This window comes from Vulpes vulpes, chromosome 11 (assembly GCF_048418805.1).
Source record: "Vulpes vulpes isolate BD-2025 chromosome 11, VulVul3, whole genome shotgun sequence".
NCBI lineage: Eukaryota > Metazoa > Chordata > Mammalia > Carnivora > Canidae > Vulpes > Vulpes vulpes.
The window spans coordinates 49405462-49423234 of record NC_132790.1 but is presented as its reverse complement, the minus strand read 5'-3'; the positions used below and the strand labels follow the sequence as shown (position 1 = coordinate 49423234).

General features: G+C 33.8%; 1 protein-coding gene across 2 annotated transcripts in view; it reads left to right on the top strand.

The window, feature by feature from the left end:
- The window catches only part of PGR (progesterone receptor), a 108568-nt gene extending 91013 nt beyond the window's left edge, over positions 1-17555 (top strand). For both annotated transcript variants that reach the window (XM_072726281.1, XM_072726282.1), the window contains 4 exons: positions 4110-4254; positions 5688-5818; positions 14320-14477; positions 17006-17555. In XM_072726281.1, coding sequence (XP_072582382.1) covers positions 4110-4254; positions 5688-5818; positions 14320-14477; positions 17006-17161 — 590 coding nt within the window. In that variant the 3' untranslated portion in view covers positions 17162-17555. The remainder of the gene's footprint in view (positions 1-4109; positions 4255-5687; positions 5819-14319; positions 14478-17005) is intronic.
- Positions 17556-17773: the final 218 nt, after the last annotated feature.

Below are 17773 nucleotides of genomic sequence, written 5' to 3'. Positions count from 1 at the left end.
TCAAAGTTCACTCATACTTTGTGTTAGAAGGTGCTGAAATATTTAATGTTCCACCTCTGTTGTCAATTAAATGTTTCAGTACACGACAGTTTTTATAGCAGCATAACCTATATATTTTATCAAAACTCTGGAGGTAATACAGGAGAACTTAGGTCTCGCATGCCATGTGTTAGCATACACTTCTTTAAGCATTAAGGATTGAACAGCTTGTAACAGAGTTTTTGCCAGAAATTATCAGGTCAAGTCACTTAAAAGGAAAGGGTATTTTTCTTTACTACTTGTTAAACGCAATTAAGGATCATCCATCACTTTCTATGTGAAGTTTTTCATTTTGATCATCATTGCAAATGTACTGACTTTCCCTGATCATTATCATCAATGGGAATTTGATCTTAGTGTTCCTGTCTTTGTTTCAGTATAAAGTAATGAATGATATTACAATTAATGGGGAAAAAAATCACACTTCTGTACCAGGCATGTTCAAGGCAATTTAACAGTGTACATTTATCACAGATAAGCCCTCTAAGAGGTGGTTATTTTAAAAGCTATTTTTCTGAGTTGTTTTTCAATCTGTTAAATGGAAATAATATACTTTCTGCTATAAATATTGGTAAAATTTCAAAAGTTTTAAGCTATTTCAGCAATATTTGCCTTTTATATTATAATCTACTTAAAATGTTCCTTTATTTTTATTTCTTATTAATCCCAGAATGCAAAAAAGAAAACAAGCAACCCCGCCCCCAAAATAAAGGGTAGGGTAATGTAGACACAAACATGTAAATGTAAGTGGAATATGTTTTTTAGAAACGAACAAATGAATTAAGTGTTATATTATGATGTAAAAATTTCAAATTAGAGATTAACATGAAACAAAAGCCTGGAGTGAAAGTATATAGTAGGTCAAATATTTAAGTATTATGAAAAGTTCTTTAGAAAGTTATGAAATTGACTAAGAAAGGAATAAAGAATGAAAATCTGTTCCTGAAGATGATAGTGATAATTTATTTTTTTTTAAATTTTATTTATTTATTCATGAGAGACACACAGAGAGAGAGGCAGAGACACAGGCAGAGGGAGAAGCAGGCTCCATGCAGGGAGCCCGACATGGGACTCGATCCCGGGTCTCCAGGATCACACCCGGGGCGGAAGGCAGGCGCTAAACCGCTGAGCCACCCAGGGATCCCAATAGTGATAATTTATTAATGTTTTAATACATCTGAATAATTTAATCTAGCTTTCAATGAGCCTGTTAGGTTTTTGTTCCTACCCTATTTCTCTGCCTCTGTTCTGTCTCAGTAATACTGTTATCATCCACCATCCCTGCAAAAATACTGAAACATCTGTGAGGCAACTTCGTCCTATTTACTTATAATCAACTGCCAAATCTCTTTGATTTTACACTTTATTTTTTTTTTAATTTTTTTTATTATTATTTATTTATGATAGTCACAGAGAGAGAGAGAGGCAGAGACACAGGCAGAGGGAGAAGCAGGCTCCATGCACCGGGAGCCCGACGTGGGATTCGATCCCGCCTCTCCAGGATCGCGCCCTGGGCCAAAGGCAGGCGCCAAACCACTGCGCCATCCAGGGATCCCTGATTTTACACTTTAAATATTTCTCTGATGTAGTCCCTCCACTATAAATCTTCCTGTTGACTTATTTCAGACTTTTATCATCTCTCACATGGCCGTTGGCAGTAGTTTCCAAATTTTTCTGTAACTCCCAATTTACTCCCTTGAATCTATCCTCTACATGGCTACCAAAAATCTCTCCATAACACAAATATTTAGGCTATGTCATATTGTTGTTCCTTAATAGACATATCTGATCACAGCCTCCCAACTCCAGATTTACCTCTTTGCTTCTCCCTCCTTTAAGTTCATCAGTGCTGGGCTGGTGATCTTCTGCAAAACAGGCAAAATGGGAATTGAAAAGAGGTGGATCCTTTGCTGTGCAAAAGTTTCTTATCTTGATGAAGTCCCAATAGTTCATTTTTGCTTTTGTTTCTTTTGCCTTCGTGGATGTATCTTGCAAGAAGTTAAAGTGGCCAAGTTCAAAAAGGGTGTTGCCTGTGCTCTCCTCTAGGATTTTGATGTAACCTTGTCTCACATTTAGATCTTTCATCCATCTTGAGTTTATCTTTGTGTATGGTGCAAGAGAGTGGTCTAGTTTCATTCTTCTGCATGTGGATGTCCAGTTTTCCCAGCACCATTTATTGCTGCTCTGCTTGCCATCAGGGAAATACAAATCAAAACCACAATGAGATACCACCTCACACCAATAAGAATGGGGAAAATTAACAAGGCAGGAAACCACAAATGTTGGAGAGGATGCGGAGAAAAGGGAACCCTCTTACACTGTTGGTGGGAATGTGACCTGGTGCAGCCACTCTGGAAAACTGTGTGGAGGTTCCTCAAAGAGTTAAAAATAGACCTGCCCTACGACCCAGCAATTGCACTGCTGGGTGTTTACCCCAAAGATACAGATGCAATGAAACGCCGGGACACCTGCACCCTGATGTTTCTAGCAGCAATGTCCACAATAGCCAAACTGTGGAAGGAGCCTCGGTGTCCATCGAAAGATGAATGGATAAAGAAGATGTGGTTTATGTATACAATGGAATATTACTCAGCCATTAGAAACGACAAATACCCACCTTTTGCTTCAACATGGATGGAACTGGAGGGTATTATGCTGAGTGAAATGAGCCAATTGGAGAAGGACAAACATTATATGGTCTCATTCATTTGTGGAATATAAATAATAGTGAAAGGGAATAGAGGGGAAGGGAGAAGAAATGCTTAGGAAATATCAGAAAGGGAGACAGAACATGAAGACTCCTGACTCTGGGAAACGAACTAGGGGTGGTGGAAGGGGAGGAGGGCGGGGGGTGGGGGTGAATGGATGTCGGGCACTGAGGGGGGCACTTGACGGGATGAGCATTGGGTGTTATTCTGTATGTTGGCAAATTGAACACCAATAAAAATACATTTATTATTAAAAATAAAAGAAGTGGAGAGAATATTTTGACCATTGAGTCAGTGCATTTGCTCTCTCCCTACCATCCTCCCTCTATCTCCAACACTGGAGAAGGGCCTAAAAGAGGTTGTAAGGGTATGAAAGATCAGAGGATTCCTCTCTCTCTTTCTCTCTCTCTCTCTCTCTCTCAACACACACACACACACACACACACACACACACACACACACACTCTAAACCTCTTAAACCACATGGCCATTTAAAATGAGACTGAATTGTTCCCAAAAAAAAGTGACCATAAAACTACGGAATCTACCTAAGACATAATTAAAGGATATTAAATACAAATCAAACAAAATTGAAAGCAGTGGTTTTATAAAACAAAATCTGCTTATTTTTAAATCCCAAAGATTTAAGATTCTTCAACAATCTGATTACACTCTGCTTGAGGGTGATCTCCTCAGGAGTTATTCCTGACCTGCCTCCCAAATCCTGATGTATTCCTGTTACCTTTCTGTATCACTGAATGTATGTGCTTGTGTTTCCTCTTGGCTTGTGAGTTTCTTTTAAGGGCAAAGTTTCAGTCTTTCATCCTCTTAACCATTTTAACACAGTGCCTAGTGCACAAGTGAGTCTCAATAGATGAATATTGTATGTGTCACTGATGGACGATGGTCAATTAGTGAATTCTCAGAAATACTAAATAACAGTGACCAGTTTTATTTTATTTTATTATTTCTTAAAAGATTTTATTCATTGATAAAATGAATAAAGAGAGAGCACAAACAGGGGGAACAGCAGGCAGAGGCAGAGGGTAAGGGAGAAGCAGGCCTCTCAATGCAGGGTTTGATCCCAGGACCCTGGGATCATGACCTGTGCCCAAGGCAGATGCTTTACTGACTGGGCCACCCAGGTGCCCCCAAAGTGATTAATTTTAATTACTTCGAAGTTGTTCCTTTTTAATTTCTCAGGCACTACTATGTATTAATATTTCCTTATTTGTCGTATAAAATGCATTGAAATTGAAAACAGTATATTACCTTACTTACATCTATTTTCAAATTTCTATGTATTTTCAACATTTTAACACAAGTGATTTTGGGGATCATTTTATTTAATTTGTTTTGTAGGTTTTCGAAATTTACATATTGATGACCAAATAACTCTCATCCAGTATTCTTGGATGAGCTTAATGGTGTTTGGACTAGGATGGAGATCTTACAAACATGTCAGTGGGCAGATGCTATATTTTGCACCTGATCTAATACTAAATGAGTAAGTAGTAACTTGATTTTTTATTGTATTATCACATAAATGTATATGTAGGATAATCTTGAAAATTACATTCCAATAGAGGTTTATACATCTATAATAATAGAATAGATAGAATTTTCCTGTAAGGTTTACCAGAATTATCTCAGGATATAGCTTGATATAACAAAATAAATAAAATTGTATCATTATATCAGTAATTTGATATTTGGAGATTTCCCCTTTTGTTTCAATATATAGTAGTCATCTCAGATCCATTTTTTTAAGCTTTAGAAATGTATCAAGAAATATACTTAAATATACTCAAAATGAAATATTTAGTTTACCAAATTAAAATCTTATACCTTGGAACTAATGAAGATAATGATGAAAATTAGAAGTATTTTTGGTTGAAAGTATCGACTTACCTTCAATGAGTAAAGATATTATCTTTCCTCCTAGAGGAAAAATCAGACTGGTAAGTTATTTTAAAGATTGAAAGATAAATATTTCAATTTTCTTGGCTATATTTAAATTACTGTAATTAATTTTCTACATACAACCTTAAACTGAATAAGAATTTTTTCATGGAAATATTTATGCTATTCAAATGATGAATGCTGACTCAGAATTAATGACATATTAAGTTACTTTTGTCTTTATAGTTAACAAGTAATTTTCATATATTTTATTCCATTTAATCCCTTGAAACAGGGAAGGAATCAGTGTCCTTCATTTTACAGGTCAGGAAACAGGCTCAGAGAAATTACATGTCCTGCCAAAGAATCTGAGTGAGAGTCAGGATTAATTTTAGCTCTTCTGAGTCAAAATCTAGTTTTCTTTTTACTAGCTCCATGTGACTAATGTGGGTATTGTAGAACAGCACATGGTTGAGAAAATACCTTTAAAAAAATTTCCTCAATCTTCACAATTAGTGTTCAACCTTGTCAATTATTTAATCCTTTGTAATGTTCTCTTTTCTTTGTCACCATACATTTCCCCTAGAATAGTTCTTAGTGTAACTTCTGCCCTGAATACACTGAACTACTCTATGTTCTTCAGTTCCTGTGAATCGAATCCATTCTCCCTTTGGATTAGACACAAAAAAAATATGTACTTTTTAACAGAAAAAAATAATCAGTAAATTTATGATTCCCTGGGTGTTCCTCAGCTCCACATTCTCAACTCCTTAAGTTTTTAAAATATAATAATAAAAGTGAGAACATTAATTTTAGTCAATATGTATTTAATTGATTTCCTAACTTTAAAATTTCTTAACCTCAAAAATTCAGTATTGTGAATAGTTTATTAGTTTATTTTGATTACAAAAAGACATTTTCTGTAATACGTAAGTTACCATATTTCATTTTCTCTAATAAATTACACAAACTCGCTAACACATTGTGTGTTCCTTTTTTCCTGTTGCTCTTTCCTTTGTGTGTTGTGTATGATACAAGACAGAGGATGAAGGAATCATCATTCTATTCATTATGCCTCACCATGTGGCAGATCCCACAGGAGTTTGTCAAGCTTCAAGTTAGCCAGGAAGAGTTCCTGTGTATGAAAGTATTGCTACTTCTTAATACAAGTGAGTACAAGCAACTTTTACAAGACATTTACTTTCTTAATTTTTAATTCATTGGAAAAGTCTCAAATGATAATATTGAGGAAGTTTTGGAATATAGGTAAGGTCTGGAGCTGATGACCAAGAAAGAATTCTTGAGAAGTTTTTGGTGCAAAATGGTGGTTTTATTAAAGCCCAAGGACAGGACCCGTGGGCAGGAAGAGCTACTGCCTGAGCCTGTGAGGGGTGACTGATTATATACCTGGGAGTTTGGAGGGGTCTGGGGATAGCACAAAATTAGAGATAAGGAATTTTGGAAGCAAGGTTTCCAGGACCTTGAGGGGCCTGGCTATTGTTGGGAAAAGGTCACTTGTTACCCTCTAATAACACCTGAATCATGAGACCCTTCAGATGTCTATCGGTGGGCCATGTGCTTGGAAGATGATTGCCAACATGTATCCTGGGGAATAGAAATAAAGGGAAATTTCTAAAGGAATTTTTATATGTTAAAGTAGACTTACAGGCTCCTGGGGGTTGGGCTAAGATTGCCTTTTGCCCTTAGCAAAGTACGGACATCAAGGCAGTTGGGTCCGTAGAGGAATGTCCTCTGCCAGTTTCAGGGACTTGTCAATGGGCTGCCCTGGGCTTGTGCCTTGTTCTCAGCTAGTCCTCTGTTCCCCCATCAATATGGTCATATGGTTATACATGAGGTATGAATCTTAGATTGTGGCTGCAAAGGAGAAACACCTAATACACTGTCACAGACATTGATAAAATTACCTTATATTTCTCAAGTTTTATATAATAGCAAATAGCCCACCAGTTCAGCCAATTCTATTTTTCAGATAAAACATGATTAAGTTACTTTTTCACATTCACCTAATTTGGTATTATGAGCCAGTTAATACTGCATAAAGATAAATTATCTTCCTTCTCCTCCCACTCCACAAAGCACTTACTGTATAATATACACAATTTTATTTGGAACTACTCTTTTTATATCAGAATAGGCAGTTATAACAAGTACCTTCAAAGATTAGTGGCATAATACAATAGCAGTTTATTTGTCACTCATATTCACAGTCCAGTGAGTTAGCAAAAAAACCCATGTTCCTTCCGTATAGAACCTCCACCCATTCATAGCAGCTTGAAGTAGCTGTTGGATCTAAGTAGAAGATAAGCAATAAGTGAGAAAAGATTTGGAAGTGAGGCCTGGCAGTGTCATATGTCACTTCTGCCCACAGTCTTTGACCCATTTTAATTGTAAGAGAGGCTGGGAAATGCACTGTAGCTCTATACCCAGGAGAAACATGAAACATAGCATTGGTCACCAGAAGGACAAGTAGATATCCATTTCACTCTTTCTCATATACAAGGAACACACACACCTTTGCCTCAGTGGATACTCAAGAGTCTGGGTTGGAAAATTTTTAAAAACTGCTTTTACTTTTCACCTCTTTCTGTGCCCTATCCATGCACAGATAGGCTCAGCCTTTGAATATCTGAATTGATCCTTCTTTCACTCAGTGATTTGAAAGAGAATGTTAGGGAGCTAAGGTGAGCCAAGGGTCCTTCTTGGTAGTATCTTTTCAGGGACTTCTTCCAAGTAGCACAAATCTCAAATAGTGGAGGGGTGGGTCAGGAAAAAAGTCAAAAAAGCTAAATTCTTAAAAAGGAAGTTTTCCTCATGAAATCTGTATAAAGACAAGGACCAGTATAGGATCTAGGGATCCATAGCCCTATCCTCTTACCTTGGAGCAGAGACTCTCAAGCCTAATTTGATAAAAGAGCATAAAGCAGACTAAAGTATTGATATGGAACTAGCCAAGAAAGTCAACTAGAATAAATTTTATATGACAATAGTTAAGTCCTGTCCTTTTCTTGGCAGTAATGAATCCTATAGCAGTTATGTTATAGATAATCCTAAATTCCTCAGACTAGTAGATATAATTAACATACTTATATATTTAGAGATAGGTTACATTATGCAGAAGGGCCATACAACCCCAAAATCTAAGTAGCTTAACAAAAAAAAAAATAAGTATGTATTTTCCCCACTATATGTCCAATGCAGATCAACAGGGAGGCTCTGCTCATTGCCATCACTCAGGTACTCAGGCACATGGAAGCTATATCTTGATATACACTTCTCCAATCACCAGAGCATTGGTAAGGAAGGAAGTGACATATATATATAATTTCTAGTCACATACTATAGAAAACAAAATTATTAGCCACGTGCAGCCTCAAGAAAAGGGAAAACAGCAATATTTAGTGAATAGTACTAATGATTTCTGCAAATTCTAATAAAAATCCTAATGGGATTTTTGAGGAGAGACTTGGCAAAGCTTTAAGGAATTCATCTTTAAATCTCAAAAAATAAGTAGGTAAGCATTACAAAAATTTTCAGGTGAAGAAGGAAATTAGAAATGTGCCTAATTAATACACTGTAACAGGAATAGATACACTAAATTGTTAGTCAAGTCAGACTAGCATATATTAATATGCTGTTGGAAACACCATAAGTCAATGAGTATGGAGCAAATTAATATAGTTAGGAAAAATAAATTTTACATTGGGGAAAACTTAGTTTGGATATTTAACTCAAATTATGTCTTAAAATAAATACCAGATAAGTTAAATGTACAGTCTTAAAATGTTAAAAATACTCTAAAAGGAATATAAATGATTTTGAGATTACAAATAAGGAATACCTTTTTAAAAATAAATGCAATTGGAAAGTTGGTAAAGGAGAAGTTCAATGATTTGATACATAAGTATCAACCTCCAATTTGCCATTAAAAATTAAAATAAAGATCTTCAGGAAAATATGGCAAGTTGAACACACCATTGCTCCCTCTCAAACTACTTTAAATATTACTAAAGGGATTTTTTTTAAGAAATAAAAGAGAATGAACTGGGTGGTGGGCACTGAGGTGGGCACTTGATGGGATGAGCACTGGGTGTTATTCTGTATGTTGGCAATTGAGCACCAATAAAAAATAAATTTATTATTAAAAAAATAGAAGAGAATGAGAGGAATGAATAAGAATAAAATTCTGCAAGCCAGTGAGCAGAGCCAATTTAGCATAACTAAGAAGGTTGAATTTTAAGCCACAAGTAAGAAAAGCCAAGAAGTACCTTGATTTGCAATACCAAATATCTGGCATGTTTCTCAGTTGGTGACAACAATGATTTTTTTTTCTTTTTTTTTTTTTGTATATTTTTTTATTGGAGTTTGATTTGCCAACATATAGTATAACACCCAGTGCTCATCCCATCAAGTGCCCCCCTCAGTGCCCATCACCCAATCATCCCATCCCCCCGCCCACCTCCCCTTCCACTACACCTTGTTCGTTTCCCAGAGTTAGGAGTCTCTCACAGATAACAATGATTTTTTGAGATGAGAGTGAAGGTAGAGTTAACACAAAGTTCTTTTAAAAGTCTGTATCCAGAAATCACCCAACCATAAAATTGTCCCTCTCCAATTCAGAGAGCTTAGGTTTAGTTCCTGAAGAGGATATAACAGAGAGTAGTTGGATATAACAGGATATAACAGAGGTGAACTGTAGGCACTGTTGAGGATGAGGGGTCCTATGATGACAACAGATTAATAATGTGCCAACTGTTGAGACACCATCTTCCAGCATACTTACCTCACCCCCTCTATCAAAACATTGTCATCCAGGTTTATATCCTCTAGACAGGAGACTGAAGGATTATTCTCTGCAAAATCTCTTTTCCAGAAAGAAAAGAAACTAATATGTTAAATAGCAGATGTTTCTCTTTGAAATAGCTCAGCCAGATTGCCCTGTACTAAAGCTTATAGTCAAGCACTACCCATTGAAACAGGACTGTGAATCAGCCTTATAGCTTTCCACTCTTGAATATAAATAACCAAGGCATCTGAGAGAATCCTTTGACATCAAAGACAATGAAATCAGAAAGAAAACAAAGTTGGAAGAAACAGATGATGTAGGAAGATGAAAACCTCAAAAAATTAAAAAGCTATCCCCTCTGTAGAAAGATGAAAACATTTTGCACCCAAGGAACAAGTACTGAATACTGTGAGAAAGGAATAACACATTAAAAGCAAAGAGCTCTTAGATACTGAAAATTGAAAAGAAGAGTTTATATATATATATATATGTGTGTGTATATGTATATATCTATATATACCTATATACAGAATAAAGAAAAAAAAAGAATAAAGCAGAATTTAAGTCAGTACAGGCATTGGTAGACAAAGAAGACTTCTCAAAAGTAGAACTAAAAACCAAAAAAACGTAGAAAATCTGAATCAAGGAGGCCCAACACCCAAATAGTTGGAGCACTAGAAAGAAAGAACAAGAAAATACATAAGGGAAGAAATCATCAAGGAAACAATTAGTGTTTTTAACAAAAAGTGTTTGGAAAACTTCGTTAGAAAAGTTAGAAGTTGGACTCTTATTAACTTAAAATAGATCAAAGGCCTAAATCTAAGAACTGAAATTATAAAACAAACAAAACAAAAAAGCTTCATGATGTTGAGTTTGGCAAAGATATGATAATTTGTCTTGGATATGACACATAAAACTCAGGCAATAAAAGAAAAAAAGGAATTTCATCAAATTTAAAACTTTAGTGCATCAGAGGTCATGATCAACAAAATAAATGTCAACCCACTGTATGGGAAAAAAAATTTGAAAATCATGTATCTGATAGAGAAAAGAAATAATAACATCCAGAATATATAAAGAACAATTTATTTAACAATTAAAAAATTTTTTTAAATTGACAAGGGCCGGGGATCCCTGAGTGGCGCAGTGGTTTGGCGCCTGCCTTTGGCCCAGGGCGCGATCCTGGAGACCCGGGATCGAATCCCACATCGGGCTCCCGGTGCATGGAGCCTGCTTCTCCCTCTGCCTATGTCTCTGTCTCTCTCTCTCTCTGTGTGTGTGACTATCATAAATAAATAAAAATTTATATAAATAAATAAATAAATAAATAAATAAATAAATAAATTGACAAGGGCCTGAATAGACAGTTCTCCAAAGAAGGTATACAAATAGACATTAAACACATGAAAAGATGCTCAACAAATTATTAGGGAAATACAAATCAAAACCACAGTGAGATACCACTTCTTACACCCATTAAGACGATTATTTACTCTCAGTAAAACAAAAAGTTGTACTAGAAATCATAATGTATACTATGTGTGACTTGACTGTGATAGCATTTTACATAACAAGATAATAAATACTGAATACTCATTTAACCAGTATTATGAAAATATTAGGAAGATGAGGATTAGCAAGGTGTGTGTGTGCACTTGTGCACTACTGGTGTGGAGGTGATGGTAAATCTGAAAGATGGAAAAAGAGCTACAGTCTCATTTTCCATACTAGAAAATCAAAAGTGAAAAATAAAAAAATCAAGAATCAGGACTACAGTGTTGCTGTTTAATTCTGGGAAGGCGGGACCCTTGGGTGGCTCAACAGTTAAGCATCTGCCTTGGGCTCAGGGCGTGATCCTGGGATCTTGGAGCAAGTCCCAGCATTGGTCTCCCTGCATGGAGCCGGCTTCTCTGCCCTCTTCCTGTGTCTCTGCCTCTCTCTCGGTGTCTCTCATGAATAAATAAATAAAATCTTTAAAAAATAATAATTCTGTAGAAGGAAAAATTAAAATAAATAGATGAAAAAGTTGGAAGTGTTTACTTCTGGATCATGAGAAAAGTTAGGTTGTCTGGGCACTACTAATTTTTTGCCCTAAAAAGGTTGCAAAATTGTAACAAAGTATCTAAAAATTAAACAACAAACTTAGAAAAAAATTTGAAATATACCCTATAGATAAGTGAGTACTAAATAGAAAAAAAAAATGTAAGTCATTAATACACTTAAGAAAATTGTTCAGCCTCACTAATAATTTGAGAAATGAAAATGAGATATTTTAATTTTCTGTGTGAAAAGCAAAGATTACCTAAAATGTAAATATTCAGTAGTTACCACAAAACAGTTACATAGTAAGAAGTTTAGGAATGTATAAGAGTGGGCACACCTGGTAGTGCAGTGGTTTAGCGCCGCCTGCAGCCCGGGGTCTGATCCTGGAGACCGAGGATCGAGTCCCGCGTCGGGCTCCCTGCATGGAGCCTGCTTCTCCCTCTGCCTGTGTCTCTGCCTCTCAGTCTCTCTCTCTCTCTCTCTCTGAATAAATAAATTAAAAAAAAAACTTATTAAAAAAAAAAGGAATGTATAAGAGTTAAGAAAGTTAATATCTTTTATTGCAATAATCGCACTTCTAAGGTATATACACTTTTAAAAAATCAAAAAATATATTCATAATAAATATTGTTTAGATTTAATAAAGTATTTCAAATAAAAAATAAGAGAAATAAGTTGTATTCTTACAATTTTGTGAAGTGAAACTAAATGTGAGAATTAAAACATTTATTTTTAAAGCATTTTAAGAGATATAATAAGTAAATGTTCTCAATATAATGTTGGGAAATATCCCAAAGTATTGGATGGTAGGATCTGGTGACTTATAATTTTTTATGTATTTTCTATGCTTTCTAAAAATTTTCCAATGAATATATGCTATTTTTAAGTTAGCTCAGTCAAAAGATAAAGATCCTTGTTTTTTTAAAAAGTATTCTTATCTAAAATAGCATCTGACTGCCCATGACTCACCATCTCCCAATTTGCCACTAAGATATTTGCAAGAAGTCCTAAAACTCACTCGTGGAATCAACAAGAACTGAGAGAAAATTCCCCAATCATAAATTACTGGATGTAATAATTAAGTAAAAATGAATTAAGATAAGGAGCTCAAAGCAAATAGAAATATTTAGGAGAGCTGGTTCAGATGTATATACAGCAGTAAAATTTACAATCAAGTAAAAATCACATATTGCCAAAATTACCCTTGAAAGACTTTTTTATATTAATTATATGAGCCCTTAAAAACTCAAAAGCAAAGAATTTCTTTTTGTAAATCTGTGGCCTTATTTTTTTTCTAAGGGGAGTGGGAGCCAAGGTCTGATTGGAGAACAAGGAATAAAAGTTTTTACAAAAGGATTTTTTTCTCTCCCTTTGCTAGGCATATAGAGTTGATTTTGCTTAAATTTAATGTACTTCTCTATAGAAATATTGCTAAGGGTCAAGATCATAAATGTTTAGTTATATAAATCTAAGAGATTATGTAATTTTTTTCTTTCAGCAGTCTAGAATAGCTGCAGGAAAAGGCAGCTGCTTCATTTAAGTTTGAAGGTTTGTTTGTAAGATAAATGCAACCAAAGAAAATGAAACAAGGAAATTGGGAGTTCTGGTGATAAGTTGCTGAAGAAATCAACAGAGCATCTCAAACAAGTGATAACAGAAGGACCTAAAATATTAAGAAAATAGATTGTAGGTAAAATTGACAACACAGTAAAAATAAGAGAAGCAGTAAGAATAGGAAGTTGTGCCCAAAATTTGGCTAAATTTGGAATTAAAGATTACAGAGGTAAATATCTGAATTAGCAGTTAATATCAGATGGGAATAAGAGGGCAACCTGGGTGGCTCAGCGGTTTAGCGCCTCCTTCAGCCCAACACCTGATCTTGGAGACCTGGGATCGAGTCCCACTCAGGCTCCCTGCAATGTAGCCTGCTTCTTCCCCTGCCTGTGTCTCTACCTCTCTCTCTCTGTCTCTCATGAGTAAATAATAAATAAATAAACAAACAAACAAATAAATAAATAACAAATGGGAATAAGAAGCATTCCCATTAAAATAAGCAACAAAATAGGAATATGTGCCATTGTTATTATTTAATATTGTTCTGGAAGTCCTACTAAACAGTGCACTGAATCATGAAGCAGAAATGAGAGCTACAACTATACAACTATTGGAAAGGGGGAAACGAATATATTTTTAATATAGTACTGTATACCAAAAAATATAATCAAAACTATTTGAATTGAAAATAGAAATTAAAATAAATAAGTAAAAATAGAGTATAATGAAGTGGTGGTGTATAGAGAAGTATTGAAATATCAATAGCTTTCTTTCATATCAGCAGGAAGGAGTTAGGATATTTAATGAAGCAATGCTAAAATCACAACAAAAATGGTAAGTTATCCATGAATAATCTCAATGACAAATACTTCAGATTTATATGAAGACAAACTTGACAGAGCGATCCAAGTATTTGTTCAAATACTTTTTCTTTAAAAAAGACCCACCGTGCATATAATTATAAACTAAATTCATTCCTGAGACAGGAATATAGAATGACAGATGCTCTTTTGAGTAAGTGCTAAGTTAGATAAATAACCCATTAATACGAATCTAAAATAGGTGAGCTAAAATGTCCTTTATTTAATTGTTCTTATATTCTTCAAGAGAAGTATAAGTTTATGTGTCCTAAAACTATCAATAACACTGTTTCAACATGTTCATATTAGAGTTGCATATCAAAACTTTACACAGCTCAGAAATTTTTATTACAAACTGCTGCTGTTAATTTTTTAAGCATAACTGCCACTTGTAGTTATATTCTTACAGTTCCTTTGGAAGGACTAAGAAGTCAAAACCAGTTTGAAGAGATGAGATCAAGCTACATTAGAGAGCTCATCAAAGCAATTGGTTTGAGGCAAAAAGGAGTTGTCTCTAGCTCACAGCGTTTCTACCAACTCACAAAACTTCTTGATAACTTGCATGATGTAAGTATTTTGTGTTCTAGGATATCAGTGTTTATTTTCTGAATTTCTATAACCTTTTAAATGTTAATCTACATTTTACTTTATATGGTTTCTTCAAACTCATATTTGTACTATATTTTAAAAAAACTATATTTGCATGACACTGCTCAGAACTTATATTGTGCTTTTTTCACTTTCAATGTATATCACCCAAATATCCTTTTACTAGTATTTGTATAACTTGAGAGTAATTTAATTGTATAGGAATTGTGATACATTTTCCTGAATATGCTCTAAAATATTTTGCCTATTAGAAAACATTTTATATACAGGAAACAAAGCACAAAGGTATAGATGTGGAAAATAAGACTCTCATATCATTTTGGATGGAATTACAAGTTGATAACAGTGCTAATAATAATGGACAATATAGTAATCTACTCACTGGGTCAAATTTGAGACCTTATTTCTGAAAATGAACAGATAGCCAAGGATTATTAGCCATATAGGTAAAGCCTGTGTAATGAAAGCCAGAAATCAAATACACAGAAAAAAAGTAATGAAGGTAAAAGCATCAGAACAGAGAACAGAAAAAAGATTTAAAAAAAATAAGATATTCAGAGAACTAAAAATGATATTGCATCCATGAGACAAAAATAGAAAACATTTGGAAGGAACATTTAGAAAGCAAATACTTTTGGATAATTAAATATAGAGAAACAAAAAATTAAAATTTAACAGAAGGGCTAATATTTAAGTATCAGAAAAACTCAGAAGAAATAACAAAAAAGATAAATGAAAAATTAGAAGAGACAACAAATTTAGGGGATTAATCTAAGGAAGTTCATTCTCCAATAAAAAAAGGAATTTCTAAAAGAACAGAGAAAATCAAGGTGAAGAAATTACATAATAAATCTTAAAATAAAAATTAGTGGACCAGAGGGATTTGAATTTTCTGATTGTAAAAGTCCAGTGCACAGGTACAAAACAATTGAACAAAGGCACACTATTTTAGGAATTTTAAAATACCAGAAATAAAAAGACTATCCTAAAATAGAGTAAGGAGAAAAGAAACAACTCACATAAAAATTATCAGGATTCAAATGATGGACTTCTGAACAGCAATTCTGGAACCCAGAAAACAGTGGATCAATGGCTTCAGAATTTTGAAGGAAAGGAAAATCTTCAAAGAATTTTATACCTAGCCAAGTCATTAAACAAATATGATGGTACCTTAAAAAGGATTTTCAGACATGCAAGGTCTCAGAGAGCCTACCTCAAATACCATCTTCTCATGGACGTCTACAGAATGTTTTAATGATAAAACACTGAAATAAGACAATAAAGTAGAAGATCCAACCCAGGAGAGATACAAAAGGATATTCTAGCACATTAACTGTGCTAAGCAATTATTAGTCTAGATTGGAGCAGTAATGCACAGGGTTTCAGAATACTAGTACCAGGGAAAAAAAGATGGAACTAGGGAGTACCAGTATGTCTGAACATGCTCAGATGAGTTTTTAAAATTGTGTCAAAGAATTAGACTATGGCTTTGTGATAAATATAAAGGAAACAAAGCAAACAGAAACACAAAATGATTAGCTCTAGCAAAATAAAAATACGTCATATATGAAAGGAACTGTAATCCAGCAGGAACAATAAAAATTTTTATAATATAATTACTGGATATTGATTTAGTAAAAAATTGAGATAAAGCTATATAGAGAATGGGGAGAAGAAAACTCATACATAATTGGGAGCGGTATCTAGTATAGGAGAGCTGAAACCTCATGTTCCATAATAGAAACTCAATCAATAATATCAAATTTGAAAAACAAAATTTGTTAGAAATACAGAGATAAATACTTAAAGATATTGAAAGAAGTTGAAAATGGCTAAAGAAGTTGAAAATGGTTGCATCTGGGGAACTGGAATAAGAATGGGAAGAACTCTATGAGAAAACTGCTGGATTTCATTGTTACTCTTGGGTTCTAATTTGACTTTTAAAATTACTTACATTAAAAAAATAAAAAAATAAAATTACTTACATTAATTATTTGACAAAAATTAAGATTAAATTAAAATGAAATATGTTAGGTTGTTTGTATTGACAGAGGAAGAGTCAATATATTGTTATGTAAAAAAGCCACCCTGTTAACAAATAGACTTTATTAAATAATTGCATTTTATATATATATATATATATATAAAATGATATATATATATATCATTGTGTATACTGTGTATATACCTGGGTATGTTTGCATACATGTATGAAAAGAAAAAAGAACTCAAAAGAAAGACACCAGAATGTTCATATCAGTTATCCTGTGGGATTATGAATGACTTTCATTTCTTTAAATCTTTCTGTGCTATCGGAATGTTTCATTGTATGTAATATTTTACATGTTATTTTAGAAAGTGAAGAGAGTTATTTTGGAAAGAAAACTTTATGAGTATTTATATTGTTAGAAAAATAAGTTGTCATGTTTTATTATATAAATGTATTAATTTTTTACATGTTTCTTATCCATTTGTAAAACTAACAGCTTGTCAAACAGCTTCATCTGTACTGCTTGAATACATTTATCCAGTCCCGGGCACTGAGTGTTGAGTTTCCAGAAATGATGTCTGAAGTTATTGCCGCACAGTTACCCAAGATCTTGGCAGGGATGGTGAAACCTCTGCTCTTTCATAAAAAGTGAATGCCATTTTTATCTTTAACAATTAAATTTTGTGGTATGTCTGTTTCTCTTTTGGTCAGGATTGTGAGGTCTTGGGATTTTACAATTTTCTTCTCAAAGCCTTACATTTATAACATATCACATTGTGTTAATTTCAGAAAAAAAATGTGAAGTTTTGTTTTCTGTATAATGCATAATTAGAATTTTAAGGTGATTCTGTGTGCCCATATATTCTTTAACAGTTCACGAGATTAAAAAAGTACTAAAATTGTTTGCCAAAGTAAACTTAGTCTTTTCCATGCTATTTCATATCATTTAAGTGAAGATTTTTAACTTTTGCATTTAACCAATCTTCTACTTTAGAGGAAAAAAAATCTTATATGTAAAAATAAAAAGTTATTTTATGTTCCTCCTAGGTAGTTCCCTTTGTCTTCTTGAGTTTATTTACAAAAATAAGTCTTTAAAATGGTATGCAAAATTTTCTCTACATGAGCGTATATAAATTTTTGTGAAGAGAAAATTCATAACCTTAGGTTTTCTAAAGGGTTTTTAATGAAAAAAATAGAAAGAGAGTTTAAAATTTCTGAAATAGACTAAGGGTGTGATATTAGGAAAAACAGCTCATATATTGAC